Raw genomic sequence first — 25,407 nt, 5'->3', positions numbered from 1 at the left:
ATCATCTGTTTCACTGCGCACTTGCCGTTTTTCGCCGGTCAGCTTGCCCCTCACACATGCAAAGCACGGTAAGCGAGATAGTGGGTGAAAGTTCCAGTGTAATCCCTGCATCCCTATGAGCACCTGCAGAATCGGCTACTATGTCCTGTTCCGCTTTGGTCGCCGGCTAATCAGCCTCACATACCATATGCGCCGTGACGTGCGGAACGATGGCTTTCCGAGATCGCATAGGATTGGGCACCCCACGGAAGCTGAATCCCTGTGGCTAGATTGCTCCATATTTCTTAGCAATTGCTCACATGAATATTCCAGGTTTGCCTTGCGCAGCCAGCGCCGGCTAAAGGCTTCTGTTAGTCGAGCTGGGAACGATGTGAACATACGAAGAGGTCAAATCGGTGGTATTGACCGATAAGGTGATCTGTGATTTAGAGTTTCGATCCTTTCCCGCAACATATTGTGATCGAAAGAATTTGCTTAATTCATCGCACCACGGAAAATTCTCCCTCACTTGCCTCACATCAATAACATGACGTCCAGAGAGTCATTTTCGCGAATTGTACAACTCGCCAGAACAATCAGTGAGTCAGTGGACAAGATAGAGGAGGTTTTGGTAGCCGAAGGTATCGAGTCACCCAGTTTTGACGAAGATGCCACATTCAACATCCCTCTTAAGCTGAGCCCTCAGCATGATGCTGTGCTTGATGCCACTGCAGAGCTTCATGATCTTCTGCTCGAGCCTTTAAACCTAATCCATAGGCATGGTGGCGTACGTATACTCGCCCGAACGCAAGCCTTCAACAGCTGATCATCATGACTTGAAAGCACAACAACCCGCTATGCATGCTTGCTATTGCAGAGTTCAAGCTTGCGGACAAAGTTCCACTCCATGGCGAAGCTTCTTACGAGGACATTGCCAGGGACACCCCATTGACTACTGATATGACTGCTCGTCTGCTTAGACATGCAATGACCATGCGTATCTTTCGCGAGACTTCACCGGGAATTGTTGCCCATACTGCCGCTTCGAGGACACTGCACAAATCGGCAGCCAATGACTGGCTGCAAGCTGGTACAACGGAGATGTGGCCGGCAGCTGTCAAGGTCAGTTTGATCTTAAGCGATGTTCTGCTCCCCACGGCTAAATCTTTTGCAAAATAGACTATCGATGCTCTCAAGAAATGGCCAGCATCTGGAGAACCCAACGAGACGGTATGATTCACTGCTCCCGCAAATGGTAAAGCAAACTCACTCAGACCTCTCAAAAGGGCTACTCTTTGGCGAATGATACCTCTGAGACCATTTATCAAATCTTCTCCAAAGATATGGAGCGGGCTTCCCGATGGGCCAGAGGAATGCAGATCTTCGCCGAGAGGCCCCAGTTTAGTTTGGCTTACACCACCGACTATTACGACTGGGAATCTTTAGGTAAAGCCCACGTTGTCGACGTCGGCGGTTCCTCAGGACACGTTTCTTTAGCGCTAGCGAGGAAGTTTAGCAACCTCAGCTTGACCGTGCAGGATATGGAGCAACTTGTCGCAAATGCGACGGTTCCAGGGGACGTCCAAGGAAGAGTCAAATTCATGGCCCACGACATCTTCTCCCCACAGCCTGTCAAAAACGCCGATGTCTACTATCTGCGTTGGATCCTGCACAACTGGTCTGACAAATACTGCAATTTGATCTTGAACGCACTGCTGCCTGCGCTCAAGCCTGGAGCGAGGGTCATAATCCATGAATCTCTGATTCCAGAGCCTGGTACAACGGCGATGTGGAAGGAGAAGAACCTGAGGTAAGTGAGATATAACCAAGATTTACGATGAGAATACACCCACTAATAATGGCCTGCAGGGCAACTGATCTAAACATGGCTGGCGCTTTCAACGCAAAGGAGAGAACAAAGGTCGAATATGAATCTTTGTTCAAGAAGGTTGACCCAGCGTTTACCCTTCGTAACGTAGTCGAGCCCAAGGGGTCAGCACTCCAAATGGTGGAGTTTTTATGGGAGGGTACCACTTAGTCACCGGAATCATACGTCATTATGACGCATTTCCTCTGAGCTTCGACAAAAATATACCTGTATAGGCCCAATGAACACTTGCCCATGTGAGAATGTCGACTGTCAGAACTGATTGTTTGTGGGCGTAGATACATTTCGATAACTTGACGTTGCCTCAAAAAATTCTGTCGTGAGGATTCAAGGCCATCGGGCCTAGAGTGGCTAAAGTATCAACATTTGCAGTTCAAGAGATTCCGTGTTCAGTTTCAAGTCACACCACGAGTACGGCTGTTTATGATGCTACAAGGCACGAACTGTATCATATTCTCTATTTTATCTCTCCGTTGGTTGACTTGGCACTCGGTAAACGCACGTCCATAACGCTTTCATAGCCCGTGGGGTAGTATGTATAGGTACGCTTCAATTCGAGCCCTGCCTCTTCGAACGTCTTACTCCACTGGGCTTCGGTACGCTCTGTGCTGGCGAACGCTGAGAGCATAGTCATATCAATGGACGATGCGATGTAGCTAACACCATACTCAGGGAGGACGAGCTCATCGATGAGCAATATCGACTCGGGCGTCATAGCAGCCTTGATGTTATCGAGTACTCGTCGCACGTTGGGTGGGGATTGGTTGTGCAGCACAGCACGTAGATAGTAGAACTTAGCGCCTGCGAAGAACGCAGATTAGTCGGACTGAGAGATCAAATCTTAGGACGGCTACGTACCAACAATAGGCTGCGGCTCGAACATATCATGCGCTATGTTTTCAACACCATGAGTAGGAAGTGCGTTCGCCACCGAGTGTGACAAGTCCTGTAGTATTACGCGGCCTTGTAAATGGGGATACTTCTCCTTGAATTGCGCGCATTGGTGACCAATGCTGCCACCAATGTTTACGTACAGGCCTTTTTCGGCAGGCCAGTTGGAAGCTTCTTTTTCCACGGGGTATACCGATAACCAAGTGTTGACAGGTTTCCGACGCAAGGCCATATAGGTATTGAAATGATCCAGTTGTACCGGGTGGGTGGCGAACCAGGCGTATGAATTCAATGGCGTATTGAATGCCACTTGAAAGGCTGTTTTATTCTCGTCTACAGGGTTCTTGTAGCCAGTATCTTTCAAGTAGTCTGGTAGCACTTGGTACTGCGATGCGGCGGTCGTAAAGCTGCGACATATTAGCACGGAGACAAAGTATCGTGACTCTAGTTGCAGACGTACTAGTGTGACAGACCAGCTTCAACCAGTCGCTCCGCAAGATTTCGGGTTATATGATTGGCACTGTATTGAACTTTGTCGTTTTCACTAATTGCACCGATGGATGCAAGAAACCTGAGCACGCGGGCTGTCCACACTATTAGGCTCAATTACAGGCAACGATGTATATCGAAACTTACTTAACAAGTCCAGCTCCGCCCCCGTTTTCTCGGAGAGTTGCTGTATTGTCAATGGCCCATCCGACTCGACCAAGTATCTGAATAATTTCAGGTCAATTCCGACCTGGACTATAGCAGCTTGAAGATGCTATATCCAGTCAACATTGATCTTAGCAAATGATAAAAGTCAACCAGACCGCATGGCCATATCTGTGGATAGTGTCGTGATGGGTCTCCAATGAGTACGCCAAGTTGTGGAGAGCTACCATCGCCTCACGACGACCATCTTCGCTGAGCGTTGCTAGCTTTCTGACTTGTTCGAGAGCTGCTTCCATCCTGGGTTGAGATTCAAATGCGCTGGAAGTATCAAAGCGAGGGAAAGTTTGATTCTGGAGAACCAGAGTAGCCTGGGTGTGTGAGCTTCAGTCGCGTCCAATGGTCACAAGCGAATCGGATCTGCGCAACAATGCCCAGATTCGCCCCCCAAATAGATTTTTGCTCCCTTCCACGGATGGGAAGCTATCATTCAGATCTCGCCAATACCATAGTATGATATCGTTGCTTGTCCGTTTACAAGGATGACAAGTCGTAGCTGCGACTTCAACTAGAAACTAAAGGATCAGATTGTGGAGATATGCAACGTCTAGGATGTTCGGTGACCGAAAATCTGCCACTTCGGAAGCTGAGCAACTTGGTAGTCAGATTTCGATGTGGGCCATGGATTGCTTGCTGGGTAGATGCGCCCAGAGCTGTAGGTTATCAAATGTAACCAAAGCACCAGCATTTGCATGCCCTGCCACGATTCGCTTGCTAGGTCGTTGCGACGCAGTTCCAGATGCACGGCAGTGCGGACTGATGCACCGGCATTCATCTTGCAGATCTGGGCATCGCTCTAAGGTTGTAGAACAATTAATATATCTTACCGACTGAGTATGTAAATTTAGCGCACCATCTTACCAGTTGCCCCACATATTCCACCCTCCCTGCAGCCGCTCGGACTTCAACTCGGACGGTGCCTCCGTGCGCTCTAGGGTGGATTCCGTCTTACGGCGTTAGTAACGGCTGAAATTTATCAACGAATCAGGAATTACGCCCATACCAAAGCAAATCGATTGAGATCAAAACTCATCGTCCCAGTTGATCGTGCACATTCTAAATGCTGTCGTCACTGCATCTGTCACCATGTCGTGGACGCAGAATATTCTCATCTCAATCATAGCGGTCACCGCTTTCATCTTCATCAAGGTGATTCAACTAAAGTTCTCTCCACGACCAGCACTATTCACCGAGCTAGACTCGGTCCATCCGACGCCAGAATGGTGTCCACCCACATTCGTTCGCAACGTGACAACGTCCATTCTAAGTTTTCGAAAATATACGACAGAGGGCTACCAAAAGTTCAGCAAGGCCCTGGACCGGCCGTTCGCCTTGCTCACACCATGGGTTCGCGGCGCTACCGTGCTGGTTCTGCCACCATCGCGGATACCACTCCTCGCCCGGCCTGATAAGGCAAAGGATGGCGAGTGGACCAACCTACATGGGTTGCTCGAAACGACCCAGCTGACCTATGTCGTGGATGACGCCGACGTCTACCAGAATCTGGTGCACTTCGATGTCGTGCGCAAACACATGGCTCCGAGTGACATGCGTCGCCTGGCACCTGTGACGGCCGAGGAGACTGACCTTGCCTTCCGTGACATCTGGGGAACGTCAACAGGCTGGAAGACGATCAAAGGCTGGGACGAGTGTGGCAGAATCATTTCTCGCGCATCGCAGCGTTTCCTCATCGGACTTCCCTCGAGTCGCAACGAAGCGATGCTCGAAACCTCTAGGCTGTATGCGAATGCTCTCCTTGTGGGTGGAGCCATCATAAACTGCTTCCCGCCATGGATGCGGTGTGTCGTGGCGCCGCTGATCGCCATACGCGCCCGGTACTTTCAAGCACGTTATGTGAAGATGCTGGTCCCCGTGGTTGAAGAACGTATCCGTCAGTATGAAGCTGGACTGTACAAGGAGAGAGATGAGGTACGTAAAGTAACAACCGACAACACCAACCATCTCGTTTGCAATACTGATGCGATCCTCAGGATGACTTTCTCCATCGAATGATTCCCATGTGTGCGAAAGATGCCGAACAGCTCAACGCCGAACGCATTGCTTTGCGCATAGCAAGCCTCCTCACCCCGCTCATATTCGCCATTTGTTACGTGTTCGCGCACTGCGTCCTAGACATTCATAGTAGCCATGATAGGGTTGAAATCCTCGCCGGTCTCGAAGAAGAATGCAGACGCGTCTCTGCTGAATTCGGAGGCCTCAACTCGAGTGCTTCCCTGGATGCCCTGAAACGTATTGACTCAACTATCAGAGAGTCCATGCGTGTCTCGGACGTGATGGTCACTAACATATTCCGCGACGTCACATCTGGCGTGGTAGACGTCGGCAATGGGCTCCGCGTGGGGCCTGGTGTGCGCATGCTATTCCCTACCCAGGATATCCACATGGACCCGGACAACTACGACGACCCGACACGATTCGATGCATTCCGGTTCTCCCGTCCTTTCCAAGATAAGGAAAACCTGGGTGATGGATCCGAAGAGCAAGAGTTCATCACCACCCCGACGCCGACGTTCATGCCTTGGGGTTACGGCAGACATGCCTGCCCTGGCAGGTATTTCGCGGCGCAGTCAATGAAGCAGGCGCTTTCTTATCTGGTACTCAACTACGATGTCGAGTTGGTAGGTCCCCGGCCTAAAAGGAAGGCTCTCTTGAATATGATGATTCCGCCTGTGGATGCGAAGATTAGGATACGACGAAAGGCCTAAGATGAGACGTTGATTACTACTTTAAAGAGCGTACAGAGTATCCGCATGTAGTGAGAAACGGTGCCTTCGTAGTTGAGGTCTCAAGCTGAGGCCCATGTGCTAGAGGACGACACGCGATCAGGCCAATTGTTAATTAGACATTTACCACTCACATGGCAGTAAATATATTTGCACATGAACCTGCAGTCCAATGTTAGCGTACTCTGGAAAGATCTGCTGTGTCTCTACTAGACCTGAATGGCTGTCAGACCTGGTCTCCACCTACAAGTCCAAATTCTTTCCTACATTGTGCGATTGCAATATCCGTAGTCTTGTTCCACAAGCACCATTGAGTCATTCAATGCATTGCTCTCCTCTTCTACTTATCTCACGACGCGGAGTTGTAATCTTGTGAAAACACCAAAACAACTTTTCATTCTATCTAATGCACAACGTCCGTTTTTGGATGTCCATGCTATCACTCTACTCATTCCTGTGTGGGAAAGTTCGTTTCACCGTCTCTTTCTCGCGCTCCAGAAACTCTTTGAAAGACGTCAACGACGGCACGATAGCCCTCAGCTCATCAAAGTCGATATAATCCGAAGCAGTCCGCAGCACCTTGTGCGTGTTCGCGAAGCCCGACCCTTGAGCCTGTGCCTCGATCTCCTCATCGGTCAGGAAATGAGCTTTGATCGAGCCCGGCTGATCAGCCGCTTCCGCCAGCATACTGAGCATCTCCTGAATACCCATCTGGTCGCTTGCCAGCCCGATCTTCCGGCCATGGAACTTGGCCGGATCCTGGAACGCGACGACGGCGAATCTGGCAATGTCGTGATGGTCGAGGATGGGCAGCTGAGTCTCCGCTGTCATAGATGTGGTCCAACTGCGGTGGTCGCGAATTTCGTCGTAGCGCTTCACTTTGGGCTCGAGGAAGTTTGCCATGAAGAAGGTCGGACGGAGGAAGGTAAAGTGCTCGAAGCCGCGCTCTTCGACCGAGGTCTCCACGGCCTTCTTGTTGAGCATGTGCTTCTCCATGAATGACCCAGGATAGACGCGCACGTTTGCATCAAGCTGTGAGACGCCGAGCGTGGTGGAGGCGATGACCTGCTTCACGCCAGCTTCCTTGGCGATGTCGAGCATGTTTGCGCACTGGCGATGGTTAGCTCATATACAAGGTTCGCCATATGCCTTTTTCAATGACGACGAACCTGGCGACGCTCGCGGGTTGGGTCGTCCCAGTCTGGCAAGAGACACAGCCAGAGCTTGTCACATCCTTTGATGCTCTCACGCAGGACGTCCAGATTGTCCCAGTCGGCCTCCTTCAACTGGACGCCGATTTCCTTCAGTGTTACGGCAGCAGGCGAGCTCAAGTCACGTGTAGTTGCATGCACGTTCCAGTCCATCTCCCGAAGCTTCTTGGACAGAGCCAATCCTTGATAGCCAGTCGCGCTCGAGATGAACACGGTATGCTCTGCTGAGGACATGATGTCAATTGCTGAAAATTAGTCTCGTGGGATATCTGAAAGATGTTCGAGAACTAATTCAGTGACGGTGCCGGTTTGTGACCATTCAGCCCTTTACACCCTAACCCGTGCGGTACTGGACTTCTTGGAACGCGCTTGATCACATGGAATCGAGACTCGCAGCAACGGCGCGAGCGATCGGCACCATCTCTCCCAGTGCGTCCGTTATTTACCCTGACTAATCCTAACGATTCCGGTAGATGATGAGGAATTACCAGGGCTAGCATGCAGGCGGCAACATGGAAAGCCGACATGATAGTACTCTAACTTGCTCACTGCGTCAGCCTTCCGGTCGCCTTCTTGCCGTGACCCTGTCCATTTGCTTCCGCTCTTACGGTCGTACAACAGACTGGATAGATAAGCTGACCATCGCATGACGCCCGAAAGGTGGCACCGGTACCACATGCGCCCTGAGCAGGCGATCGGGATCCATGCCTTTTTAGAGGCATCTGTAGAGGATACGCAATGCAATGTAGGTGCCAGCACGAAGTGGGTACGGCTGCCAGAGACTACAGGATATTCATTCCATCCTCGATGCATTAGCTTCATTCCATAGATTCTACTCCCCTCGAATAAGAGCAGAAGCGCTTTTTTGGCTTCTGATGCATTAGCTTCGCACCGTGCATCCTTGCAGCTCTCATCTCTCCCTTCGATGCCTATATCCGGTGTGCACACATGCGACGGAAAATCATGCATGTTTTGGTGCATGCCAAGAAATGCATGGATATCGTTTTTCACGTCCGCGCTCAAAGAGACAGTTGCTGGATTCTAACCCCCTTTGCGTAGTTTCGCGACCTCGCTAAATAGTTCCCTTCTCCGCATTTCTCTACGGACCCTGCCGTGAAGGCCCCGCTTCGTAGACCCACCCTGGCCACGGGGCGCCGGACCCGCTGAGAGGAATTTAGCTGAGGCAGGTGATAATCTGGTTCCATGCAGCCCCATGTCTGATCTGCGCACGCTAAATAAGGCTCCACATATGTTTGTTGGGGCAGCGCTCACCGGCAAACTAATGATAGTAGGTACAATACACAGTAACACGGCGACTGTGGTAGGTCGGGTGATGCTCGCCCGTCAGCACACGCTGATGATGTCACTCAGTGGGCTGATAGCAAGAGGATACTCCATGGGGCTGCTAGAAAGAGGATGCTCCATGGGGCTGGTAACAAGGTGCTTCATGAGACCTCTTCTCTTGCAGATAGATCCATCCCGGACTGGGCTCAGCCCAAACAGATCTTTCAGTGCACGTGTACTGCACGGCTGCCGCGATAAGACGAAGACAAGCTGCGAAAATAGCAACTCGAGGCATATAGCGATTTTTGATTCTCTAGGAAACCAGCGTCACCTGTAGCGATTCTTAACAGCGAAGGAAAAAAAAAATTCTTTTCTACTCAATACAAGTCCTATTCATAATTGCTTCGTGAAGATGCAGCGCAACGTGACAAGTGATAGCGAACCCTCCGCGCTCCAAACCAGCCATCGCAGCCCTTTCAGAACATCAAACCATCGCCTGATCAGACCGCACGTCGAACTGATCCGTCCTGCGCACCGTGCCCGGATCAATACTCCCCGTCTCCGTCTCGCTCCACGTCGACTTCTTAGAACTAGCTTGCACATTCCCCACCGTCTTGCCCGCAACCCCGAGCTCATAGTAAATGCCGTTGCTCTTTGCGCCCAGCTCGCTCGATGCGGCGGTCCGGCTCCTCGAGCCACTGGTCGGCACCATCTTCTTGATGGAAGCGCCTAGGCTCGACACGAACGGGACGTTGAGCTTGGTGACGGAGCTCAGCGGTGGCGCACAGCCCATGATGATGACAAAGGTTTGCTCTGTGACAGACCACATGAGGCTCAGCGACGCCTTGTACTGCCTGTCCTGCTTGGCCTTTGTGCCGCTCTGGGCGTTGACGGCTTTGGCGATGGAGCAGCCCATGGTGAAGATGGAGAGGGCGAGGAGGATGATGAGGCCGATTTTGCGGCGCATGGGCATGGTGAGCTTGAAGACGACGATCACGGGGAGAAGCACGTAGAGGATGTCGCCGAGGGCAAAAAAAGCTGCGTTGTCGTTGTCAGTACGTGCTCGAGATGCATCCGAGTGCCGCCGCCGACTTACCTCCCGCTACGTTGCCCTCGCGCGCGACTACTTCCGGACTTATCCTCTTCGCGGGGATCGTGGGATCCCAGAGCCCTTGCACCGGCCTGACCTGGAGCCAGCTCGTCAAGGCTAGAACCACGCTGCCCACGACTTGTATCACGGTGATGACAATCAACGACCACTTGAGCCAGGTATGGATGCCGAAAATGCGGACGAGGAGGAACGCGATGGATATCCTCGACGCGATAGAAGACGTGATACCGGGCGTGAAGGACATCCAGATCCATTTAGCGATGTGAACGGCCTGGTAAAAGGTGAGGCTATGGTCGTGTTTGCCAAACCCATAGTGGAAAGCAACAGTGAGGCATGAGATGCAGACGGTGTTGAGAATCTACACGTGCTGTGAATTAGACTGGGACTTGATCATCGTGCTGGTGGGAGATGCCTACCACGGCAAGCAACATGAGCCAGTCCTCAATCTTCGTCTGCTTGGTCACCGAGATGCGGACCCAAAAGCGCATCCCAACAGCGATCAGTGCGAGGGCAGAGAATGACCAAGTCAAGCCCATGACTAAGGGCCCGCGCCCTAGGTCTTCTGGGTGGATGGGAGGAGGTAGCACCACGGAAGGCATTGCGACGAGCTTGTGGCGTGCGTAAGGCTGCGGTTGGAGAGCGGCGGCGGCGGCGGCGATGGTGCGACAGAGGAACGACTCTAAATGGATCGTGTACTCGTAGTTGCGGCTCCCATAAATGGGCGAACGACGTACAGCCTGTAGGCTGGCAGGTGCCGCAAGTAGGATGTGAAATATGTTTTTCGAGGGTGGTCACTCCTTACATTCGGGGTAACGAAGTGTTGCGACAGTGACCCGTAAGCAGTCCATTTCGCTCGTTGAGGGGCGAGGGGCTATAAAACCTTGCCATGGACACCGAAGCCGGCCCCTCTGTACAACCTCTATGCCAAGAGACTCGCCTCGCCCGTCAGCTGAAGAGATCCCCGTCACTTACAGGCCCCCAATAACAGGAATAGCAACGTGTATTTTGCCACGACGAAGAACGCACGTTTTAGGTTGACATGTCGTATCAAGAAGGTCGTTATCTTCATTCGCGAGAAATTACCGGTTCTGAGGCAAAGCTACCGTATTGGGGGAAACTTGGGTGTCTAGACGAAACTCCGTCAGCTAAGCGCCGAAGCAGTTGCTAAGTGCCTGGCTGTGTAAGGCGCTTCGGAAATGGCCTGTCTGCGGATGATTGGAGGAGACCGACTAGCGGGGAGACGTGCAAGGCAGGAGCTAAGTTACTACATTTGTCGCCGCATCCCCCACCAAGCTGTAATGACTGACACACTAAGTATGAGAGGGAGACCCAAAAAGGATTCAGTGCCCACAAAGTCCATCATCTGTGATGACCCGAATGTGAAAATGACCGGCGCCTGGGGGAAAAGTAGTGCCTTGCCTGATCTCCAACAAGACCGATCCCTTCAACCGTTCCAGTGAACCTCAATGATACCCAACAAAGATTCCTCAGGCACAAATACCTTATGAAGAACAAATCGTTCATCAGCGGCAGCAAGAAGAGCTTTCCATTCCTCTAGGTATCGTTCACGGCCGTTAGAGAAGGCCTCGATAGCCAAATCCACTGACCTGTGAGATCCCGTTAGTAAACGCTTCCAAGTTTTACGATCCATTCCAGCACGTGGCGACATACCTTGCAACTCGGTCTCTCCACAAGGGAATGGCTTCCGGCTCCGGCATCACCACATCCTGGATAAGAATCTTCACTCCAGGTCGGAGAGCCGGAATCTGTGCCTTCAAAGCCTGAGCCGCAAACGCGTCACCAAAACCTCGGAAGACCATGCGGAAGAAGTAGACATCAGCCTCAGCATCCTGTGGCGCAAAGAGCTCGTGTTCCTGAAACTTGACTCGGCTTGCCAACTCTGAAGGGATCGTTGAGTTTACCCCTGCGAGCGTGCCCTTGGAGTCTTGGACGATAAACTTGAGATTTGGAAACTTCTTGGCCAATTCGAAGGCAGCTTGGCCCCGAGATCCCATGCCATGGACCACAGTCGCGTTGCCGAGGGATGCCCAGTCATAGACCGTGCTGACGTTCTCAATCGAGTAACCTGGGACGAGGTTCATAGCTTCCATACCGGCTCTAAAGCGCCCTGCTACTTCAGGGTTGGAGGCGACGACCTCCGGGACTGTCTTGCCATTATTGGCAAGAACAAAACCCTGTGAAAATCAGTAACGGCTCTCGTTTTCCAATCTAGATTCAAGATGCTCTGGGAGATGGAGTGCATCATCGACTCTACGATAGTGGTAAGCTCACCGTCTGGTTTGGCAACTGCGAATTAGGCCATTTCTGGAGTGCATCTATGATCTACAACAGACGATTGGCGTTAGTTCATTTGTACACGTTCCTGGAAATGATTCGGACACTTACTCGCGTAGTAGCAGGCCAGGTGTCTCGAGCCTCAAATTCGACCCAGCCATTGATGCTGGGATTGGTCAAGAACTTTGAAATTTTGCTGTGTGTGATGACTTCATGCTCTGGCTCATCAAAGATTCGCATGGTGATTGCGTGTCGCACAAGACGTCTGACAGCATATTTTTCAAGGCCCGTCTTTTCGGAAATCTCGTCGAAGGTGATTTTGTCTCCTGGGGAGATCATGTCGGGGATTTTGTATCGGCATACTCCATCGAGAGTGACTAGATTCTCAATCTGTGATTGTTAGCCCCATGCAAAGCGCGACGGAGTGTGCGCAAGACGTACGGAGGCGAATTTGAAGAGCACGAACAGAGGGTCCAGGAGGATCTCGTGCAGCTCAGCAGTTGCATCAAGCACGGCATCTTTGAGGCTAGAAACATCGTCGGGCAACACCTCGGGGCCGTTTTCAGCAAATGACGGGGTGGCCGCGCCTTGTGCTGATAGCTTGTCTTGCAGCTTGGTGACTGAGCTGCTAATCTGAGCGGCGAGCTCGATGATTCTTGGAGTCGTATCGTTGCTTGAAGCCATGGCGAGGTAGGGAAAGAAGAGAAGTGCGAAGATTGGCCAGGCGCATAGCATGGAAACAAGAGGGACGATCATTCGTTCTTTCGACAATTCGGCCGGTGTAGCTCAGCTTGACTGCAGTTGCCTAATTCCAGATTAATCGCTGCAGTGGGTCCAAGGAGAGACAGACAAACCTGGTGTTCCGGGTGGTTGGAAAGGTATGACGATTCTGCAACTGCGGGCAGCGGAGTCACCTTCTTGGTTCTTGGCCTTGTTGTTCGCTCACCAGGTCGCTCTGCCCAGGTGGTGGTTGCAAGGGTTCGTCTTACACGAAGCGGCGTCGCGCTACGGCAGCCACGGGGGGCGTAGGGCAACCGGCACGGGCACGCGGCACGGCGCACGCGGCAGCCCGGTAGCCCGGTAGCCCGGCAGCCCGGCAGCCCAGCACGTCGGGGTGTCTGGGCCAACCACAGACGGCCTTGGGGTTCGCAAGCAAACAAGGCTGTCCGCCTGGCGCCTTCTGTTTCAGCTGTCGTCACATGGTGTAGGCGAGCGGGCGCAAGTGCGGCTGCTGATTGGTGGTATACGAGTAGGGTTAGAAGTCCTGGGGTTGCCCATTGTACCGGTACGGTAGCCACCGCCGCATCTGCTGTCATGCACACGAGGTGTGTGTTGAGCTAACCGGGCGAGGCTGCCCAAGACAGACTGCAAGAAAAACCATAGGACACAGCAACACTGGACAGCGCAAAAGAGCAGCACTGCATGTGCCCGGATTCTCACCGTACCCCGAGAATAAAACAGTTGCCTGGAGATAGATTGCACATGCGCAGCCCTCGAACCGACGCTTGCCTCCTTCCGTCTTCGACGAACAGGGTCGGCCCGTGCGCTGCCCGCTGCAGAGCCAAGTCCGGTTCCGCCGTGCTGGGTGGAAGGAGCGAACGCCGTCAATGCTGTGCCTTCGCGCTTGCCCAACAGACAAGGATTGATTGGGCAACCAGGCAACTAGAGGCAACCATTACACTGCAATCACCTCACCGATAAGCACTGCTGACCACCTACCCCGCTCATGCTTACACCCCTATTGTTCCACAACCCACTTTGATCTCGTTGGCCGACACCAAGGGGCAATCATTTGTCTACCGGCAGCTCACTTGGTTGGGCGCAGCTCCAGACGAGAAAAGTGAGCGGAGCTTGGAGCTTGCCCTCGTCGACAGACCCCACGCTTACCTTACCATCGGCGCTAGATGCACAGCTTCGATCCAAGCCTGTTCATCATGGCTCTACAGTACTACGCCAATATGAATCGTATTGAACATGTCTATAGCATGCAGAGCGGACGACGCCGACTGGTCAAAAAGGACTTGCGCCGTTCACTTCTCCAGACCAGGCGACGCGTTTGGCTTTAGAATCCGGCTCCCAAGTTCCCAGACTTTCTAAACCAGCGGTTGGTCGTACCTTGCCTTGCATCATTGGCTAAAAATTGACTTGCTGTCTCGAGCTTGCAATGGCTTCCAACGATATCAACTATGAAGTACTGGCGCACCAGATCGAATCAATTCTGAAGGACTCTGAAACCGCCACGGCCAAGTTAGGCAATGAAGCAACACGTCGCCGCTTAGTCGAGGGCGCGCGTAAGCTCTCAGTTGCCTTGGAGACGAACAGAGAGACACTGCGCAGAATCGGCTATGCAGTATGTTGCACATTCTTTCCACGGTCGCGTAGCTAAAATCCACCACCACCAGCATCTCCAGCTACCTTTCGCACTCGTCGGCGTGGAAAGCAAGTTGTTCGCCACGTTAGCAGCCGAACCTCGTCCCTTCAACATCACAGAGATATCCGAGAAGACGGGTATTCACTTGAACCTACTGAGTACGTGTATTCATAGTCTTTTGTCTCTTGGAGCAAGAAATATTGATTATCCCCAGAGAGGCTACTACGCTATTACCAAGCCACAGAGGTCATAACCCAAAGTGACGACGACAGCTACCAAGCAAACAACATAACCCGAGCTCTCAGCAACGACGACCACGCCAACTCTCTCCGATGGACGTGAGTTCCAATTCCCAACCCACAACACCCAGTCTTGACACTAATCCTCCTGATAGACGCAGAATCACCGCCCACGGAGCTCTCAACCTCCCTGACTGGCTCGAGAAGATCGAATACAAAGACCCTGTCGGCATCCTCCCCACCGCCTGGAGCAGCACCCTCAACATTGAAGACAAGCATCCTTACGCGTGGCTAGCCGTCAACCCGTGGGCACTGGAACTCGCGCAAGCGCATATGAGGGTCCAGCGCAAGGGCCGCCCTTTGTTCTTCGACGGACTGAACTTCGAAGAGCGCTTCGCGCAGAACACGGACAGTGAGACTGTCTTGTTCGTGGATGTTGGTGGCTCGACGGGGCCGCAGTCGCGTGAGCTACGGAAGAGATTCCCGAATCTAAAGGGTAGGGTGATACTGCAGGACAGGCCGGAGGTTGTCGCGCAGGCGAAGGAGGAGCTCAAGACTATGGACATCGAGGCGGAGGTGCATGATATCTTCACCCCGCAGACTGTCAGGGGTAAGATACGCGCTTGGCAGAGTCGAGAGGAGAGTCCTCGGTTGACACTTTGCAGGGGCCCGGACGTACTATCTCCGCAACATCTTCCATGCTTGGGGTGACCCTACTTGCAAGCAGATCCTCGTCAATGCCAAGGAAGGGCTGACTGAGGATTCGGTGCTTCTGATCGACGAGATTGTTCTGCCTGAGCGGGACGCGACAGCGCAAGGGGCGCAGCACGATGTTGAGGTTATGATCTGCGTAGGTACGTACAGCGATTCCTCTTCGCGCGGAAATCCTATACGCATGTCCCACACGATATGGAGCTCCTAAGCTAAAGGTCTTCCAGGCGGTATCGAACGCACAAAGGCTCATTGGGAGAATTTGCTCAACAGCGCTGGGCTACAGTTGCGTGAAGTGATCAATTATGACACAGAGTTCGAGGATTCGGTGATTGTTGTGGGTCTCTGAGCATGTCGCCAATGGTGTCGCGTCATCAACTGACTTGTGGCCGAGATCTATTGGTCTGGAAGCCTATGGTAGAAGATGTTTGAGAACACATTTGAATTCCTCACAAATAGAAGCTCGCAGTGTACATCCCGTACAGCCTCGATGTCCCACATGTGTACAGATCTAGTAGAGTATGGCAGAAGGAGAATCCGCATTGCGACTCTGTTTAGAACTTCCAGTCAACCCATACGTGATGCACCATGATCTAGTTACCGTACTTTCACGAAAACTTACATTACGATACCTCAGCTCCCTGCGGGCATTGCAAACTCAGAACGCAAAATCAAAGGTTTCTAACTCAAGCAACCTTCTCCACGTCCCCCTTCGCGTGATCCGAGTCAGCGTCTTCACCCGTTGACTTCGTCCCATCCTTGCTCCCCCCCGCGCCCCCTTCCTTCTTCTTCCTCAGATCATGCCAGCCCATTCCCCACAAGAAGACACCACACACTGTCGCCAGCGCCGCCGCAAGGTAAAACGTGCGATCGATGCTATTCGCGTACGCCTTCAGCACGCCGGGCAGATCCTCGGGCGCCACGATGGCGCGGAACCCCGTGGCACCCGCATTTATGATGATAGTGGGTTTGAAATTGGGTGAAAGTTTCGTGATCTGCTCCTTCATGCTCTCGAGGAAAACGACGTTGTAGAGCGACATTGCGATTGTGGGGCCGAAGGCTTGGCTGAAGACGACGAAGGCAATGCCTGAGGTTAGCTCTTCGCTGTTCATTGCTGCTTGCACGGCTATGATTGCCTGTGCGGAGGGGCTGGGTTAGCGGGAGGGAAAGAGAGTGAAGGGGAGGGGGAGGGGGAGGGGGCCATGCGGGAGACGACGAACCAATTGTAGGCCAGCGCCGAAGCCGACGCCGCCGATGATTTGGAAGCCGATCCACTTGCCGCTTGAGCTGCCTGGCTGGAGGAGGGAGTATAGGCCTGTTCCTATCGATAGGAAGACGGTCGAAAAGACGGCTACTGGGATTATGTAGCCGATCTTGGTTACTGTCGGCGGTTTATTAGCTTTTGTTTTGATCTTCCAGATGTCTGGATCTGCGATGGACTTACCGGCGACACCCGAGAAACCAGCCGTTATGAGCTGTGATATGATCAATGGAAGGAGATACACGGCGCTCTTGATTGCGCTTGCGCCATTCACGGCCTGGAAGTACAGGGGAAGGTAGTAGACGCCTCCGTAGACCGCAGACGTGAGAAACGCCACGTAAAGCCCAGAGCACAAAACATCTCTCCGGGTGATCATCGAGCGAGGCATCATCGCATCTTCCCCGCGGTATCGATTCCAGAATCCCCAGACGACAAAATTCGCCACGGATCCGCAGAGCAGGCCGATAACTACTGCTGAGTTCCACGGATGATCTTGGCCTCCGAATTGAAGAGCAAGGAGGAGTTGTAGAACGGCGGGCGCTAGGAGGGCGAAGCCTACAAGATCGAGGTAATGATGTATCCGCGGCAGTAAGCACAATGCTTTCGGCTTGATCATCTCTTCGGGGATGCGTAGGGGGAGCATGCCGAGCACTGCAAGTGCGCCGACTGGCAGGTTAACGTAGAAACCTAGGTCAATCAGTCAACTCTAGAATAGTGAGGAGGGAGACGGAACGTACACCAACGCCATGTTGTATAGGATGTGAATGCGCCACCGATGAGAGGTCCCAGAACAAGTCCAAGAAGATTGACTGTTCATTACAAGTCAGCAAGAGCGGCCGTGATCGAATGAAGCGCGCTTGACAACGTACATCCCAACTTCAACCCTATCAGAGCTGGCCAAAAGCGTCAGTAGAGAACTCGACATCGTAACAGGCTTCGCTTACGTGGGCGTTTCTCAAGAGGCGCACACAGTGAAATGATGGTGATGGATCCGGTCGCGACGCCTGCACCACCGAAGCCGGCAACAAACCGGCCTGCAATAAACATGGCAGACGAGGTAGCGGCGCCACATATCACTGAGCCGACTTCGAATATGAGAAAGAAGACCAGGAATGTCCACTATTTTGATAAGTTCAAGGCTCGAACCACGAACAAATCACTCATGTCACGAACCTTGGTGTTGAAGTACTTGTATATCCTTCCTGTCAAAGGCTGCGGCGCTGAACTGAACAAGCAATGTTAGACGTTTGCGCGTCTGTGTACATGTAGCAATGCATACCTTCCAAATTGGTATGCACTGGCGTACCAACCGACGTCGGCGAGGGAATGGAACTCGTCGGTAATGCGTGGGATCGCCTTAGTAACACGGTCAGCCTACTTCGACTTCTACCCTAAGAGGCGCCTCATACCGTGCTAACGATCATGTTGTCTAGGAGCATGAGGAAGCTGACAAAGGTGATAGCCGCCACAATGATGTACAGCTTAACGCCAGTGACATACTCGCGGTTGGGTATTGGTCTCAAGACGTACAGATCCTCCTTCGCATCTGCGTTCGCGGATTCGGCACTTGCAGAGGCGGTTTTTGGCGTCGGGGGCCTGTCTAGGGAGGATTTAGCGGCCGCCATTGCCGGCGGACTCGTAGGTAGAATGGAGGTGATGTCTAGAAGTCTAGCAGAATCATCGACCGGCGCGGCGTACAAGACCTAGCCGTGGGTGAGAGGATCGCTGGTCCGGTCACGTTTTCGCTGGCTCGTAATAAATCTCTGTACTGAAAGCTGTTGATTGTTTCCACTTTCGCCGCAGGCCTGTGATCGGTAGCCCTGAAAAGGCCGTAACGCTCATCGGGAAGCGCTAAGCCTAAACAGGCAAGCTGCTCCTAAACCGGTGAAATGCAGGTGGCACAGTAGGCAATATACGTAGTCAGGGCGCTTATATTGGAAGAACCAATCCGTCGGTATTCGAAATGAGTTGGGTGTAAGACACCAAAACGGAGCTGAAATGAGCGGCTCGAATTTGGTGCAGAGGTCCTGTTTGCCTGGAATGCTCCGAAATTGATGCACTCGAGTTGCATGAGGAGATATCAGCCGGCATGCAGTCAGCGTGGTATGCATGGGATTCACTGCAGGACTAGCCTCACACCATCAAAAAGCCACACCCTTGCTTATACAACTGTGTTGCAGACTGCAAGTGTTCCAAAATTGGCCCCTGGAATGCAGCGCCTGCAATGCAGCCACCCCGCATTAAAACCCCGGGCCGGGCATCACTTAAGCCAACGGGCGCCCGGAAAGCCATAGATGCAGAATGAAGGGTCGAAAAACAAGGGTCGAAATTCTAACACGAAGCTCGCGGACCGACCTCAATCGCTCACTGGTTATGTTTGTGACTCAAGTAAATGGAACCCTTCTGCAGCAGTTGGAGATGCCCCGCCAACCCGTGCAAGAGAACTATCTAGTTGCAGGTGCGCAAAGAAGGCAACCAGTACCACTAGGATACCGTCTATCACCCGTTCTAGGCATTTACGCAGCTCGGCGACTGCATGGTGGGGCGCTGTGGATAGTAGGGTCCGTCTAGGCGCAGAAGGCAGCTGAGGGGTGTGATTGATGGATCTTAGCGTGGGGACTATCGGGCCCTTCGTGGCCGAGATGCGGCTAGATAACATACCAAGGGGGCATGGCTAAAGTATGCATACCTGCAGCATATATGATATAGCTCGAGGATGTGGATGAGACAACCCAGTAAGTAATTAATCTACGACTTCAGTTCCACGGATACCTGGACTTGGGACAGATAGCATTCGTAGTTACCGTAAGATTTCGAAAAATACGAAGCTGTGATTCTTTTAAGCAATAGTTTGAGCGCAGGACCACCATTCGGCTGAATCTTTCCACATACAGCCATCAGGTTCGTCTGCCTCCCAGCGCGAGTTCAAAAAGCCGAAACAGGAGTTCGTCTTGCGAACAACTTCAAATCATCATGGATCCGTACCATCTATTGTCGTGGAAAACTGCTGCGGCGGTGCTCGTAGTCTATTTTGCGAGCCTTGCTTTCTATCGCCTTTATTTGCACCCCCTTGCCAAGTTCCCTGGGCCTAAGTTGGCTGCCATCACTCGCTGGTATGAGCTGTACTATGATGTGATCCGCGAAGGACAATATACCTTCAAGATTGCCGAGTTGCACAAAGTCTATGGTAGTAATCCAGTCTATTTTCCCTTTTAAAGGCATCAATTTGTTATCGAATATTATTCTAACTCGCTGTTTATCTGTGTTTAGGGCCTATCATCCGCATTAGTCCGCATGAACTACACATTCTCGACCATACCTTCTACGAGAAGCTTTACTGCCACGAAGGCCGCTGGAATAAGTATCAATGGGCATACAATGGGTTCATTGCCGAGGGTGCTACGATCAGGTTTGTTGCTTCTCGTTTGTCTCGCAGTGACTCCCAATGTTCATCTCTTCAACCTGGAAACGGAAGTTCTATGCGTTGATGAGTAAATAGTACTTCTGAACACGAACTTCACCATGCCCGTCGTAAGCCGCTTAACCACTACTTGAGTAAGGCCAGAGTAGCATCTCGGCAGGATGTCATTCTCCGCAACGTCGACAAGCTCGTTGCTAGGCTGGAAGGTCGCGTTGGTACCTTGACCAATTTGGGAGCTGCAGTTGGCGCACTCGTTCAGGATCTCCAGTGTGACTTCTTACTCGGTAAAGCGTATGGGAGTCTCGATCGAGATGATTTCAATGTTGCTATCGCGGATATGTGCCAGAGTGTGGGGTTCCTGTGGCGCTTCACCAAACACTTCCCCCGGGTGGGCAAGTCGTTAAAGCAAATGCCACTTGATTATGTGTCGAAGTTTGCCAACGATGATGCCCAGACCTTCTTTGCGTTTCTCCAGGTAAGGCGGCTCCTTCTTGTTGTACCTGGGATGGGTAGATCACTGACACACCTCTAGGAAGTTGACAAAGAAACCGAAAAGCTTCTCACTACCGCCAAAACGTCCACTCCCAACAAGGATACATCCCATACGGTTATCGGAGAGATCGTCGACTCCAACCTTCCGCCTTCTGACAAGGAACTACCACGTGTTCTCAATGAAGTTCAGACCTTAGTGGGTGCCGGCTTAGAGACTGTCTCCGGTGTCCTGAGATTGATGTTGTATCATGTCTTCAATGATGCTGAGATTCTGCAAAATCTACGGGCTGAGCTCAAGACGATCGATATCTATCCGGGTGGCGGCGTAGATCTGAAAACGCTCGAGCAGTTGCCATACTTGACGGCTTGCATAATGGAATCCATGCGACTGAGCCCGGCCATCGCATCACGCATGGCCCGTATCGTTCCTGACAGCGACCTCTACTATGCGAATTGGTGCATCCCCAGCGGAACACCCGTCGGGATGACGACCATTTGGATGCACCTTGACGAAAATATATATCCGGAACCACACAGCTTCATTCCTGCCCGGTGGATGAATGTGGAGTATCGTCGGGCGTCTGGCAAAACCTATGCCCCCTTCTCAAGAGGAACGAGGATGTGTGCGGGCATGTAGTACGTACACCTTTCTTCTTACATCCTACTCTCTATACTCTGTCCCATCTTTTGGCTGACGCATGGTACAGCCTTGCATGGGCCGATTTATATTTTACTCTCGCCGCCCTTGCTCCTCGGTTCAACTTCAAATTCGAATGCATTCAAGAGTCAGACCTCCGAATGTCAAGCGATGAGTTCGTGATTGGAACAAAGTCGAAAGCAGTACTTAATTGTTACGTAACCCGACCGTAGATTTATTGTTTGTGTTAAACCGGTCTGGCTTTAGGCTTATGGCTGTATGGGCGAAATCTTGCTATTTCCAAGTCTGAGGAATGTATCCTCCAAGCATCATCCGTCCGGAAAGTGATCGTGATTCCTGCTAGGACAGATCGCTGTGAGCAATTGGTGTGCGTTGAAGCATATGAATGGTCGTTTATGACCATAGGTGCACTCCAGTATGAGACTGGTAGAAGATAGGGAAATCAAAAATAATTGAGTGAGCTTCATATCTACCTTCCAAGCGCAGGACGTGGTGCGATCTAGCTTCCGTTTAGTTTTAGATGGTTACTACTCATCAGTCATAAGCAACGAGCCGCCCAAATGTATAAAACGGATGTCACTGATGGATTCACTACCCCCAAGGCCTTCGCTCAACTCCCACTGCATGATGCAAGTCGCATCGGTAGATGGTGGAACGGGCTGGCATTACAAAACGCTGTCGACTAGTGCCCACTGATGAAGTGGGTCAGCTTCACCAACCAGCATCACCGTGAATGTCCAGCCCGGGATTTTGTGGTTGAAGCCATTTCGTCGACAGGGCTACCGTATGCCATCTTGCCGTTGAGTAATGTATATCTTATAGTCTGTCCAGCAACTTTTACTACCGTACCATCCGGTGTCAGGTTGGCGATCCAACTTTGAGTGAATTGGTCGCCACGCGCGTTCACGATGCGTCCGTCAGGAGTAAATTTGAGCATTTCAGTGAATTGAGCCAAATTGAATAGGGGCCGGATCACTGGCGGCTGCTGGTGTTCGCGACGTGATTCTGGCGGTAATGATGTGGCCATGGACTTCCAAGCTCGGGCCTTCTTCTCTGTCGAGGACCGCAAGCTTGCCCAGTTTCTCGAAATTCGGAAGAACCCAGTCTCTGATCGCGTTACTATCAATCGGCGGAGGTGCGACGCCAGAGGTGCTCGAGCCTTTGGTAGGTTGTCCGAAGCTGATGTCCCTCATCGTGTCCGTAAGCATGGCCGAGAGATAAATGATCCGCTTCGATCAGGCGCCTATTGCGCTTCTTGGCAGACGACAGATCGCCGTCCACCAAAGTCAGAAGAAACTTGTAGCTGAACCGCAGGCTCTATAGAATGGCTGGGTCTCTATTAGAAGGATAATTAGGGTTGACGAATAATTTTTGCACGACATCAGCCAGGTCCGTATAAGTAATACCAGATCTCGGAAGTAATTGTTTCTTCACGATAGACAGCCCGAGATTATCACCCGAGAGTATGTGCTGCTCCTTTATATAACTTCAACACTTATGCACTCCCTGCGTCGATGATCTTTCGATACTCTTCCTATATCAGCGTCATGCCCTTAGTAGGCTCAAAGAAGCGTAACGACTAGAACACCTCCTTGGTCAGTATTGGGAACTCCTCCTAGATCATGTTCAGTCTCTCGCAATTGACTTAACTGTTAAGAACCTCTTGCTGATAGAGGACTATCTCTCTTTCATATATTACTGCGTTCGAACCTTGAATCAAAGCTGGTATATATGCGAGGTCGAGTCTCCGGCGGAAAGCACTAAATAGGTCCGCACGTGGGACCTTCATAAACTTGAGCAAGACTCGCTGGGCGTCCAAAGGCTGCGTGTAAGGTAGCGTAATAGTGTACGTGGCCGTAGACAGTTCTTGATACGCCTATATCTTAATGTTCTGGGACTGAGAGAGCAGGCCATCGGATGCCTTGCCTTTAGTGACGTTGAAAGTGGTAATATGCGCCTGTTTGGGGCTGTTACCGTCGTTTAAGTGTGAAAGCAAGTTAACCACGAAAGACTCCATAATATCGTTAGAGGGGTTAATGTAGGGAATGGCAGTGTTTGTGTTCTTAAGAGTTAAAAGCAGGTTACTTGTCTTCGACCAAAGAGATACTCGAGAACTATTCGATGTATATTATCAGGTTGGCGCTTCTAGTTGCTAATGGTACGGGATTGCCCAGTTGTGCGGGGGTGTGACGCAGATATTGGAGAAGATCTGCAAGATAGCTTGTAAGACCGAACACAGTGGAAGCACCATCGATTAGAGATTGGTATAAGCTGCTAAACAAACTCTCGATGCTAACGTTAATGCTCTAGTGCTTCTAATAGTATTCGTCGAGCGCAACTTTAAGTTCATCTCGGAAAATCTGTAATATCGTCTCACCCAACAATTGCACAATTGGTTCCAGGACAGAGAGCAACAACGGCATAGCAGATGGATTAAGTCTGAGGTAAATCATTACTCTCCTCGCAGATAAGGCGCGTGCTCGGTTTGGTAATTCTGTTGGCTTGCTCTAGACTCGATTGGTGGTGGTGAAAGCGTGGCGATGTATTACCTCGATGCCACTTAGACACGAAGAAGGTTGATTTGTAGTGATCACGCAGTTCTTGTGGATCTGACGTAAACCTCGGCGGGTCGACCGTGATCCTTAATGAGTAAATGAAATATAGTACTTGCCAATGTCTTCTGCTGCGCTACCTCTCTAGGGTCATTAATGGTGGGTTGGAATTTGTAGGAGTCGTGGCTGCCTACTTACTCCTGTAGCGTGTGGAGCGGCGAGGCGTCATACAGGCCTTTCTTATTGCTTACGTAGTCCTGCTATGTAGTTATCACGTTAGTTGTGGCTTGCTAGCTAAGCATAATTCATATGGCTGCTATGTGAGCCATGATATATATAGTGGAAGCCGACTTATTAAATATAAGTCTGAATATGGGCTAAACATTAGAATTGCCCCTGCGTATATGTAAAATCGCACTAAGGACGTCTGTAGCGTTTGAAGATACTTAAAATATAATGAATATGGCAACTGTAAGCCAAACCGTGATTGAATAGACTAGACTAAGATCATACCTATAGTTTAGATATTGGAGGATCCCGAGAACGGGTGGCTGTTTAAGCTTGTCTTTGATTGTAGTGAGCACGACGAGTAGAGTCCACTTCCTAATAATGACTAGCATCACTCTATAGACCTGCGTAAAGATGCTTTTTTAGAGTACGTACTAGGTTTTAAGAGGAGGATAGACTGGCTATATAAGAGAGTCCTTATGTATTAATGTATAAGGCGGACCCTAGAATAACGAAATACTAAGCTTGGCATAGTGTGTATTGGAGTTCCGGACGGCCTTAATATATATTGCTATTATAGTAACGATCTTATACATTACTAAGAGCGCATAGGCACGAGTAGAAAAGGAGTAAGAAAGGGTATAAAGCCGTAGATAGCGCAATTAAGTAGATAAGAATTCGTGTAGGCTAAAGATGTAGTGGTAGTAGGAAGCTATGAAAGACTATATTAATCTATAAAAGTTGATACTTAAGACTGCTTTTATACTTGCTTATAGGTGCCCTAGAGACCTAGATACCTTAGAGGCTTACATACGTTAGCTTGTGTATTCCCTATTAACTATTATAAGGGGTTTCCACGTACCTAACCGTAGGTTCGGACCTTGTGGGTATTTAGTAATTCGAGCGTAAGGGATGGTAGTACTAATAGGGTTAGGTGAATATCCTACACCGTATAATAGTACGATGCAATAAATATTAAGAGAAGACTAATGGTTCGTATAAAGATGAGTGGCTTTAATTTAGATATAAAAGTAAGCTTTCAAAGTTAACTATAAAGAATAGGAAATGTCTAAAAAGTGTCCTACACTATATACTATTTATCCTATTCTTTTATCTCCTAGAATCCTAAGGGCTCCCTAGGATTCTACCCTCTTAGTAGGATACCTTCGCTATCTCCCACCAAGTCTTTAGTCTCCTGGGATCCTCTAGTCTTAGCGGGATCCTGGTCATGTGACTAATAATATAATTCTAATAGGCGTCTAGCGTGTTGAGATGTATTAGCCTCTAGCCTAGGGGGTCCTATTATCCCGCCGGACGTCTTTGTTTTCCTACCATTATTCTATGTAATTATAATATTACC

At 51.0% G+C, this 25,407-nt stretch overlaps 8 protein-coding genes across 8 annotated transcripts; 4 read left to right on the top strand and 4 right to left on the bottom strand.

The window, feature by feature from the left end:
* Positions 1 to 497: 497 nt before the first annotated feature.
* On the top strand, positions 498 to 2,017 carry CC84DRAFT_1251739 (putative Sterigmatocystin 8-O-methyltransferase; the record flags this gene model as incomplete). The annotated part of the gene is made up of 5 exons (XM_018184337.1): positions 498 to 766; positions 907 to 1,101; positions 1,159 to 1,209; positions 1,266 to 1,789; positions 1,849 to 2,017. Exons 1-5 carry the CDS (start codon positions 527 to 529, stop codon positions 2,015 to 2,017), a joined length of 1,179 nt encoding a protein of 392 aa, XP_018032238.1. The 5' UTR covers positions 498 to 526.
* Positions 2,018 to 2,324: 307 nt separating this feature from the next.
* CC84DRAFT_1098462 (S-adenosyl-L-methionine-dependent methyltransferase) lies at positions 2,325 to 3,708 on the bottom strand (the record flags this gene model as incomplete). The annotated part of the gene is made up of 5 exons (XM_018174771.1): positions 2,325 to 2,668; positions 2,726 to 3,165; positions 3,219 to 3,342; positions 3,395 to 3,521; positions 3,571 to 3,708. The coding sequence occupies 5 exons, from the start codon at positions 3,706 to 3,708 to the stop codon at positions 2,325 to 2,327; spliced, it is 1,173 nt and encodes a 390-aa protein (XP_018032237.1).
* A 1,294-nt stretch (positions 3,709 to 5,002) lies between these two features.
* On the top strand, positions 5,003 to 6,195 carry CC84DRAFT_1099530 (putative Ent-kaurene oxidase; the record flags this gene model as incomplete). The annotated part of the gene is made up of 2 exons (XM_018174831.1): positions 5,003 to 5,407; positions 5,461 to 6,195. 2 exons carry the CDS (start codon positions 5,003 to 5,005, stop codon positions 6,193 to 6,195), a joined length of 1,140 nt encoding a protein of 379 aa, XP_018032236.1.
* Positions 6,196 to 6,657: 462 nt separating this feature from the next.
* On the bottom strand, positions 6,658 to 7,658 carry CC84DRAFT_1251729 (putative NmrA-like family domain-containing protein 1; the record flags this gene model as incomplete). The annotated part of the gene is made up of 2 exons (XM_018184336.1): positions 6,658 to 7,323; positions 7,383 to 7,658. The coding sequence occupies 2 exons, from the start codon at positions 7,656 to 7,658 to the stop codon at positions 6,658 to 6,660; spliced, it is 942 nt and encodes a 313-aa protein (XP_018032235.1).
* A 1,534-nt stretch (positions 7,659 to 9,192) lies between these two features.
* On the bottom strand, positions 9,193 to 13,095 carry CC84DRAFT_1151905 (putative Sterigmatocystin 8-O-methyltransferase; the record flags this gene model as incomplete). Its single annotated transcript, XM_018176773.1, has 9 exons — positions 12,969 to 13,095; positions 12,556 to 12,919; positions 12,226 to 12,504; positions 12,112 to 12,162; positions 11,491 to 12,014; positions 11,269 to 11,426; positions 10,407 to 10,498; positions 9,768 to 10,177; positions 9,193 to 9,298 (listed from the first exon to the last, which is right to left on the bottom strand). The coding sequence occupies exons 2-9, from the start codon at positions 12,868 to 12,870 to the stop codon at positions 9,193 to 9,195; spliced, it is 1,935 nt and encodes a 644-aa protein (XP_018032234.1). The 5' UTR covers positions 12,871 to 12,919; positions 12,969 to 13,095.
* A 1,017-nt stretch (positions 13,096 to 14,112) lies between these two features.
* On the top strand, positions 14,113 to 15,784 carry CC84DRAFT_1208051 (S-adenosyl-L-methionine-dependent methyltransferase; the record flags this gene model as incomplete). Its single annotated transcript, XM_018182138.1, has 6 exons — positions 14,113 to 14,464; positions 14,517 to 14,643; positions 14,700 to 14,823; positions 14,880 to 15,334; positions 15,390 to 15,578; positions 15,663 to 15,784. The coding sequence occupies exons 1-6, from the start codon at positions 14,279 to 14,281 to the stop codon at positions 15,782 to 15,784; spliced, it is 1,203 nt and encodes a 400-aa protein (XP_018032233.1). The 5' UTR covers positions 14,113 to 14,278.
* A 337-nt stretch (positions 15,785 to 16,121) lies between these two features.
* Positions 16,122 to 18,120, bottom strand: CC84DRAFT_1198235 (MFS transporter; the record flags this gene model as incomplete). Its single annotated transcript, XM_018181556.1, has 8 exons — positions 16,122 to 16,571; positions 16,656 to 16,816; positions 16,880 to 17,383; positions 17,434 to 17,505; positions 17,641 to 17,815; positions 17,870 to 17,921; positions 17,976 to 18,052; positions 18,106 to 18,120. 8 exons carry the CDS (start codon positions 18,118 to 18,120, stop codon positions 16,122 to 16,124), a joined length of 1,506 nt encoding a protein of 501 aa, XP_018032232.1.
* Positions 18,121 to 19,669: 1,549 nt separating this feature from the next.
* CC84DRAFT_1251722 (cytochrome P450) lies at positions 19,670 to 21,479 on the top strand (the record flags this gene model as incomplete). The annotated part of the gene is made up of 5 exons (XM_018184335.1): positions 19,670 to 19,886; positions 19,967 to 20,105; positions 20,196 to 20,592; positions 20,650 to 21,245; positions 21,317 to 21,479. 5 exons carry the CDS (start codon positions 19,670 to 19,672, stop codon positions 21,477 to 21,479), a joined length of 1,512 nt encoding a protein of 503 aa, XP_018032231.1.
* Positions 21,480 to 25,407: the final 3,928 nt, after the last annotated feature.

This window comes from Paraphaeosphaeria sporulosa (assembly GCF_001642045.1).
Source record: "Paraphaeosphaeria sporulosa strain AP3s5-JAC2a unplaced genomic scaffold CC84scaffold_9, whole genome shotgun sequence".
Classification (NCBI taxonomy): Eukaryota; Fungi; Ascomycota; class Dothideomycetes; order Pleosporales; family Didymosphaeriaceae; genus Paraphaeosphaeria; species Paraphaeosphaeria sporulosa.
Note: the sequence above shows the minus strand (reverse complement) of the source record. Positions and strands in the feature narration are given on the sequence as shown.